This window comes from Vitis vinifera, chromosome 4, assembly GCF_030704535.1.
Source record: "Vitis vinifera cultivar Pinot Noir 40024 chromosome 4, ASM3070453v1".
Taxonomy (NCBI): domain Eukaryota; kingdom Viridiplantae; phylum Streptophyta; class Magnoliopsida; order Vitales; family Vitaceae; genus Vitis; species Vitis vinifera.
In genome coordinates, this window is record NC_081808.1 from 20,554,105 (window position 1) to 20,563,150 (window position 9,046).

Here is a 9,046-nt window from a genome sequence, read left to right on the forward strand (position 1 = left end):
ACATCCCGCCCCGACTATATATAAAATTAAATTTAAAATTAAATTTAATTTAAAATTTTATTTTACTATTTTTAATATATAGATAATAATAAAAAATTTTAATAAAATAAGTTATAAAAAATATAATAATTTTATTATTTATAAAATATATTTATTTTAATGTAATTAAAAATTTTAAAAGTAATTTAAAAAAAAAAAACGAAACGGAACGGGGATGGGAATTGTTTTTAATAAACGGGACGGGCTTGGGATGAGGGCGACCCGTCTTGAACCCGCCCCGTTTCTATTCCTAAATTCCAAATTAATTTAGGCCGTGGTTAGAAGAAAGAGTTGTTTAATAGCAGGCTTTTAAGGGATATTTAAAAAGTTGAAGGGTAAAGTTGTAATTCTTTAATAAACCGGTAGGATCGGCGGGTTGATATAAAACCAAATTCGTTCTTTCTTTCAAATCTTGAGTTCATACATTACGGTTTCGGGTGAATTGGAGCTTTGTGCTTGCAGATTATTTTGAATACACTTGCTGAATCGAATGGCCGCATGTGCAGCTTGTAGGTATGCCGGGAAAATTGGAACGGTTTCAGGAATGGGGACTGCTCTCTACAAATTCAAAGCGTTTAGTGTGGAGGGGAAATCGAATACCACTTCTGTTTCTTCGCCTTTTGGATATTGCAGAAGATCTGATTATCGGCCGTTTTCTCAGTTCGTGAAGTCTAGTGGAGGGCGATTGTTCCCGGTTGACACATTGGCTCAGGTAATTCTATTCATATTTTCTTTGCTGTTTCAGTTTTTAGTTATAGTCTTGATTTGCATTTTCGTTTTCCTAGAAAAGAAAAAAATGATATTTAAATTGTATTTCCAATAATTATGGAAATCAGAACTAGGCTCATTTTTCAGTGTAGATTTTCTTTAAAGAAAAGTTATATGATTCAAGAATGTAATTTCTATTACTTAAGCATAGAGTTTAATCTGGATGGAATTCGAGAATTGCTAATGACATCTACCAAAACTGAAGTCTTGACTGACAGTTTGGAGAATGTGGCTCAGTCCTTGGTTTCTAAGGGCGAAATACAGAAAGTAAGGTTTATTGATTCTGGGGTGCCTGTAGGTCCATGGCTTGTTATGCTCCATGTTTATATACGAGACATGTCAATAGATTCAGGTTTTTATAATTACGATGTTAAATTTCATTTTCTGGTATTGTTAATTCACATGCATTCATGTTGCCTACAGATTGAAATGACTCAAGAATCCAATTTGTCCAAATTCAAATCTGAAGTTGAAAGCTCTCAGGTACTGGCTTATTTAGCAAGTGATAACCTTTTTCATGACTGTATATCTATTTTGGAATGGTATTCTGTATCCTCTTTCAAAATCTTTTGGTTGAGCATTGTTTCTGGTGTTATAGGGAAATTATTTAGTTCCAGATCATCACATAACATTTTTAGTGTATTTCCTATTGAACCAAATTTTAGGATTATTTGTGATGATGATGTCATAGCATTGTAAGATATGTAATTACATTTATAGTGAAACAAATAATTATTGTTATTGAGATACAACCAGTGGTATTTGACTTCATTATTATACTGATTAATTGTATTGATGTTGTTCAAATTTAGTTTCTTTCTGTAATAGAGATTCTGATTTCTGATGATAAGATAATGCACCTTTAGCATGTAACAAATGCTTTTACACAGATCTTATATAGTGCACTTGTTGTGTGTCATAATTCATGTAATCAACTGCCGCCTATTAGGAATAGAGGTCCACACATTAAAGTGCTTTGTTTTCAGTTTGAAAAACTACTGTTGAAAAGATTACAAAACTACTCTTTTTCATATGCTTCCTAACTTAAAAGACCTCAATTTACGTTTTTCTGCCTAGTGATGATCTAATGTTATTCTTGTCCATTCAACAATAATGAAAAGAGCAAGGTTGTTTAGTGTGAGGCAACCGGCTGGCAACAGGGTTAAGCACAAGTGAGTAGAAAGCTATCAAAGTCAGGGTTGCCTCTGTGTGTTCATGGTTACTTCCTCAATATTTGAAAATGCTTATATATAGCCATGTATCATGGCACGGTTGCTGATAACAACTTGTTAAAAGCAAAAAACAAGGTTATTGAGTGTTGGGCTACAAGCAAGCAACAGGGTTAAGCATTAATGAGCAGAAAGTGGTCAAAGTTAGGGTGGCCACTGTGTTTTTGTGGTTATCTAGTTATCTTTGATCTTTCATAAACTTTTAAAAATGCATATGTATATAGTCATGTATGATGGCATAGTTGCTGATATCAGCTTATTTTTTCTACTGAGTTTTATTGTTAGCCACTGATATAAAAAGCTAGTTCCTTTTCAAATAACAACAGAACCCAGCTTTTATTTATTTCCTCATTTTTTTTATTTTTTTTTATCCTCAGTTCTCACAAATGCTTTCATAATTTAGCGTGTGGTTTTCTTGTCTTGTGATTGATCCACATAACACTTTCACTTTAGTTACACATTTTATTAATATGTTGTTTCAGTGGACAACCAATTTTCACCTCATGCATCCACTTTAATTTTTGATATGTTGTTTCGACAACCAACCTTACACCTCATGCATCAACTTTAATTTTATAGATAACTCCTTTTAACTCTTTTTTTTAATGGATGGTGAATAGTTACTTTTTTGGTGTATCATGGCCAACAATCATCAGTTTTCTTTTATTTGCATTATTTATTTTGTAAAACTAGATTTTCTTAATTGTTTTTTCATTTAAACTATAGTAGCAGTTCCATGTCAGGTATTTTGACTCTGTCTCAACAAACAATAATGCAGGGACATCATTTTTCTCTCTTGCAACATGAAACTAAGAAACTTCAAAGTGATATGGAAAAAATGCATAATAAGCTAAGGTCTGGTTTCACAGAGATACTTTGCAACAATTTTTGCCTCATATGATGTAAGGATATATATTTTTTATACTTCTTCGTAGGACAATGACATGCATTGTAACACAGGTATGAAACTGATGACGTCACTATAGCGATAAGGGCTGAGTTCGCATATCATAAGGCAAAAACCGATCACATGTACAACAAACTAGATCGGGTGAGTATCTCAAGTGTAGCTGAGAAGTGTTTTTCATTACTTGGATATCTATGAGGTTCAATCTTTGTTTTTGTTTTCTAAAGTTTTTTCGGGTTGTCTTCTTTTTCATAATCCCAGGGAATTCATGCACTAAGTGCTGAGATAGAAGCTACAAAGTATGATGTGATAAAATATTTCATAGGTACCATTGTTTATATTTCAACTGTGGGTGTTGCTGTGATTTTTAGGGCATTGCAAAAGGGGCATGATCATGAACCTTGAATTTTTTTATTTCTTTTTATTGGTTTTGTTCTTTTCTTATTTGCTATTATTGTAAACTGGAAAAGAAAAGAACACATTTGCCACCGTTTTTTAATATTTAATGCAAAATTCCAAGTATGGACTTCATGCAACCAATGCAATCATAAAATTTTTAAGAATCATTTCCTGTTGCATCCTAATGTAATCATATATTTTCCCTTTTATTATAATAATTAGTCTGCACTGTAGCCTGTTTGTTAACATATATTTTTGATTCATCTATTATTATTATTATTATTGGTGATGTTGTTGTTGTTATTGCTATTTTACCGAATGTACACTTTGAAAATTTCAAGCCAGGTCTATGTTGAATGCACTTCACTGCATTGTGGTCTCTTTGCTAACATATTTTTGATTCAGCTTCAGATGTACCCACGTTGGTATGGTCACAAAGCCACCTCAATGCGGAGAATTGTTGTATTCCTTTATCTTTTATAAGATGTATTCTAAATTTTGTCCTTCATGGTATTACTTTATCTTCAAATCATAGCTCATAATATATCATTTTTTATCTATTAATTTTTTTAATAATTAGATTTATTTTTTAAATTTCAAATTATTTTTAAAAATAGTGAAACACATAAATAAATTCAATACAAAGTATCACTTGGTTTGAAAATGTGAATTTAAAGACTAATTAATTAAGAAAATCAGTAGTAAAATCATGATTCATAATATATCATATTTTATCTATTATTATTTTTAGTGATTAGATTTTTTTTTAATTTCAAATTATTTTTAAAAATCGTTAAACACATAAATAAATTCAATATAAAATGTTACTTAGTTTGAAAATATAAATTTAAAGGCTAATTAATTAAGAAAATCACCGATTAAGTTTTTTAAAACTTTTAACAACATATTAAATTTAAATCAAATATAGAGTAGTAAATGTAAAGAAACAAGGGATAGATGATACAAATTCAAGATTTATAATGATTTGGTAATCTTTGTCTACATTCACTCTTCTTAAACTTTCACCGAACAAGAGTTTTACTAACTTGAAACTTTAGTTAAGTTTTCAAACCTTTATACTTAGATTTCCGACTTCAATGTGCACTACGAATTCCTTTCAAGTGTAACATCAGCTTGAAGCTAAACACTCGTGACCTTAATTCAAAAACCATGAATGAAAACAATCTCTGGCAAACTCAATAAATAAACAAGTATAATGAAAATTAAGAAGAAAAACAAAAGTGTAATGGAAAAATTTGCAAATGATGGTTTAATGCACTTAAATAGAAGATGAGAGCTTTTTCATGAGAAATAAGTATGTAAGAAGACAATAACAAGTGTTCTCTATACAATAAATGAAACAAAACTCTCTATTTATAGGTTTTTAACTTCAAATACAAAGACGAATACCTATTGGCCTCATCCAATTGAATTTTCGTTCAATAGATTGATTTGCTGTTAAACATTAATTTAAAAATCTGTTTTTAAATCACTCGACTAAATAAACTCTTAATTTCATTGGATGTTAATTTGTTTTTAGATCAAACAATCAATGCAATAATTTTTTGTTATTAAATTCTAAAAATAAATAGTAAAATAAATTACCATCACTATTTTTAAAATTAGCTTAAAAATATATGTGCCATCAAACATACTCTAATATTTTGAAAAAATATGCATGAAAGGGCTTTCATTTTTGTTCTTGCCATATTAGCAATAATATGTGTAAATAAAAAATTAAAGAGTAGGCTGGTGGAGTCAAGAATTTGAGGAAATGTGAGCTGAAGAAAACAAAGAGGTAAAAGGAAATAAAATTTAAAAAATATATTTAAAATTAATAAATTATTTTATATATTTTAATAAACTCATTTAATTCATTTTAACAATTCTTTAAATAGTTTAAAAATATATAATTTTTTTATTAATCTTAATTATATTTATTTATTTTTATGTTATTCATAACAAAACCAAACATTAAAAAACCACTTTTCTATATTTTTTTTCTCTTACTATTTTTTTAAAATCAAGCAAACTAACTAGTTTCAACTGCATGGGATTACTTTCTTTTAACTTTTTCTTATTTCCCTAATACCTGTAGGAAATCAAACATATCCTTAACCTTACTCTTACCAAAATATAAGAAAATGTGAAGTTGGTTAGAAAAAAATCATTAATAATTTTTTTAATAAATTAATTTTATGTATTACTTTAAGTTTATTTTGATTTTATATATACAAATAAAATAACTTTAAAATGCATAAGTTTATAATTAAGTACTCACCATATACATTTCCTAATTTAATTTATGTTTTTAAAATAAGAAAATGGTAATAAAATTTATATATAAAATAGAATATTTTGTTAAAAAAAAAATACCCTACATCTTTAAAAATATTAAATTGAAATAAAAAAAATCTATAATTCATTTTTTAAAATAATTTTAAAAATCATATAACATTATCAATATGAGCATCTAAAGAGAGAATTATTGTATCTTATACAACCATTATTGTTATTTTTTGAAATTAAAAGTCCAAAAAAAAGCATATATAAATGGATATTAATTTTAATTATATTTAATTTTTTTAGTATTTTTGTAATAAAATTAAAAAAAAACATGCTTAATTATTATTATTTTTAGCTTTAAAAAAGTGTTTGGTTGGATTTTCTTTGTCAATCTTAATTTTTCATAACTATTCACCTTCTAAATTTAAAACTTGATAGCAAAAATGAAAAAAAAAAAATTAATTTTTTTATTCAATTATAAATTAAAAAAATTAACATCCACAACCTTATCAGTATCTCATTCCGGATCAAGGAAAAATTCGCTAAAAGAAATTGAAAATTTGTCCAAGAAATTACATTTTGTTGTTTTTTTAAAGATTTTTTTTTCTAAACATGTATTTTAGAATTGATTAATTAAAAAGGATAAAAACATATTTTTTATTTTTGCCTTGAAAAATAATATGTTTTTGATATAAATGTCCTTAATATATTGATTATTTACATGTGAATTTTTTTAGAAATATTTTTCAAATAAATAAATGAGGATATTTTTGTCCAAAATAGGTATTTTTTATGATTAAAAAAATTGAAAGTTCAATTCATAAAATGGTTCATTTTAATCCAATAATACCATGTTTGATAAGATACGATAAGTTATTCCATCGCTTATCACATCCTATGTTCAACCAAACATGAGATAAGATAAATGGTGGGATATATTATTCATTTTTTTTATTCATTTTACATGGGATATGTTAATCTCATGGTAAGATATGAGATATACATATCCTAGATAAATTTATTTTTTATCAATTTTTTATTTTTTAAAATACTAATTTTATAAAATAATTTTTTTATTATAAATTAAATTTATGATTAAAAAATAAAAACTAAAAAAATATTTTTAGAAAATAATATTAATATATGATATTTAAATTATTTTTATATATTAAATAACATTATATAAAAAAATTGTAAAGTTCAAATAATTTAATTATGAATATTGGTAAACATAACAAAAATTTCATTTTTTTAAATTGAAAATATTTAAATGTCATATAATTTTTATTTTAAATATTAAAAATTATATATATATATATCTAATGATATCATATCTCATTGGAAATAACATCTTAGGATATTGTGGACCCATATTTTTCACGTGCGTCTCCATTGAATGGACGAGACTCACTTTTATTGGTGAAAAATTAGTTTTGAAAAAGTCAGAATCACTACTTATTTTATTTTATTTTATTTTAAAAGCGAAAATAAAATAAGAAAGAAAACCTTAAAGAAGTGACTTCATAGTTTTTTGAAAAGCGTGTCTTTGAAAAACTCGAGTTTAAATTCGGGGATCAGGTTATTTATTGAGAAGGTACCTCTAAAAAAGTAGTACCACTCTAAGCCTTATAGAAGTCTTTATTGACTAAGTTGAGGGAGATGTAACAATTAAATAGTTGATAATAGATATCTAGGTAGACTAAGGTGATTTTGGAATTAACATATCAAGCTAGAAAGTCAAATTATAATAAAAAAAAGAGAGTCAAAGGGTGTGTACTTGAGCTACATTTTAAGTGTTATCACAGAAACATCAAAGTTAGTTCAAATAGTATATCACCTAACATGCGCTTTATAAAAAATTATCAAACAATGAAACAAATATCAAGACTCTCAAACACTATCAAACATAGACGCGGTTCATAGTAACAGACATATTCATAGAATGTAGAAGGTGTGTGATAGAGAGCATACCTAGATAGTTTAGATAACTTATAATGCACTTCCACAAGACATGGGGGTTAGATCAAAATTATAATAATGATTGGTGTCTAAACAATCATTATTATACATTAATCCTAACATGTTTGGTGTCTAAACAACATAGCAAAAATGATCAAGAGTATACGAAAACATTAATTATCACACAAGTCATATTGACCAATCTTTTATCAATAAACCAACAATAAATGACTATAAACACATAAAATAACATATTCAAAAGGACCCAAACATAAAGAGCCTAGAACGATAGCTTACACTAAATTTAGAAAACTAAAATATGTAATGTTAAAAGCATATATTGGCCAATAGATTAATGGAAACTGAATTTAAATAACTCAAGAATATTTTCATTATCCTTCACTTTAAGTGAGTAAGCCAACAACGATAAATTATAGAAACATGGAATATCAAGATCAATGGGATATCTAAACCATAATTTTTAAAAGAAAATGAACTAAGCATGATATCTACAAGGCAACGAAATTAATAATTTTTAAGAAATAAATTAATCTTAGAGCAACCAAACTAAATTAAAGTAAACTAAGAACAAATATGAATTTTCAAACATGGAATCAACTTTCTTAATAAATTTACATTATTAAAATAAGATCTAAGCTTAAAAATGAATTAAATATTGATTAAAGCAAATCTAAAATCAAATCTTTAACACATTATATTAATTATATTGACTAAGTAAAAAAAACCATTCAAATCTAAAATGATGAATTAGAAACCAACCAGAGCAAATTTCAAACAAAGGGTTTTTTTTTTTATTATTTTATTTTATCACATAGAGACCATTATATTCACTAATTTAAATTATAATTTTTGAAACATGAACTAATTAGTGTTGGATTAATTAAACTAATTAACTAAAAAAAAAGACTATAAACTAGAATGAGGTGAATCAAGAATTCAAATCAACAAGCATAAAATAAGGGGTGTAATGAAATGAGAATCTATTAAACTAAGTAGATGGAAACCCGACAAACTCATGAACCCAAATTTGATCAACTAGGCCATAGAAACTAACCGACCTATAGCATGGATACAATGAAATGAGATTGGTTAAATTTATTTGCCCAAATTCTAAAAACCACATATACTCAAATAGGATCTAAATCTAGACTAAACAAAACTCAAACTTTCTCAATCAAATGCTATGAATCAAAACTAAAATTAAACAGAAATCAAATCATCATTTTTTTTAAATATAATAAATAAAAGCCAAAACTAAACTAAATTGAATTTTCTTAATTTAATATGATAAATCAAAACTAAAATTAAACCAAGTTCGAACGTTTATGTAATGGATCAAAATTATTTATAAATGAAATTCATGCTTCCACACTATGATAAAACAAATCCAAACTGAAACTAGTTAAAAAAAATCAAAGCCACTCAACCTGACACAATG

At 26.4% G+C, this 9,046-nt stretch overlaps 1 protein-coding gene across 3 annotated transcripts; it reads left to right on the forward strand.

The window, feature by feature from the left end:
- Nucleotides 1–445: 445 nt before the first annotated feature.
- Nucleotides 446–3,479, forward strand: LOC100255728 (uncharacterized). Of its 3 annotated transcripts, XR_009465554.1 has the most exons (4): nt 446–751; nt 1,231–1,290; nt 2,815–3,087; nt 3,205–3,479. XR_009465554.1 is itself a non-coding variant. In XM_059736434.1 (3 exons), exons 1-3 carry the CDS (start codon nt 530–532, stop codon nt 2,935–2,937), a joined length of 405 nt encoding a protein of 134 aa, XP_059592417.1. In that variant the 5' UTR covers nt 446–529; the 3' UTR covers nt 2,938–3,166. The 3 variants fall into 3 exon arrangements, 2 of the variants coding, with proteins under 2 accessions (XP_059592417.1, XP_019074780.1); XM_059736434.1 differs by lacking the exon at nt 3,205–3,479 and having other exon boundaries at nt 2,815–3,166; XM_019219235.2 differs by lacking the exon at nt 3,205–3,479 and having other exon boundaries at nt 2,769–2,891.
- The last annotated feature ends 5,567 nt before the right edge of the window (nt 3,480–9,046 follow it).

Excerpts from the sequence above, each read along its gene's own strand:
- LOC100255728 (XM_059736434.1), top strand. The coding sequence starts at position 530 with ATGGCCGCATGTGCAGCTTGTAGGTATGCCGGGAAAATTGGAACGGTT. Across the intron at positions 752-1,230 it reads CGGTTGACACATTGGCTCAG|ATTGAAATGACTCAAGAATC; the intron begins GTAATTCTATTC and ends TGTTGCCTACAG. Across the intron at positions 1,291-2,814 it reads CTGAAGTTGAAAGCTCTCAG|GGACATCATTTTTCTCTCTT; the intron begins GTACTGGCTTAT and ends ACAATAATGCAG.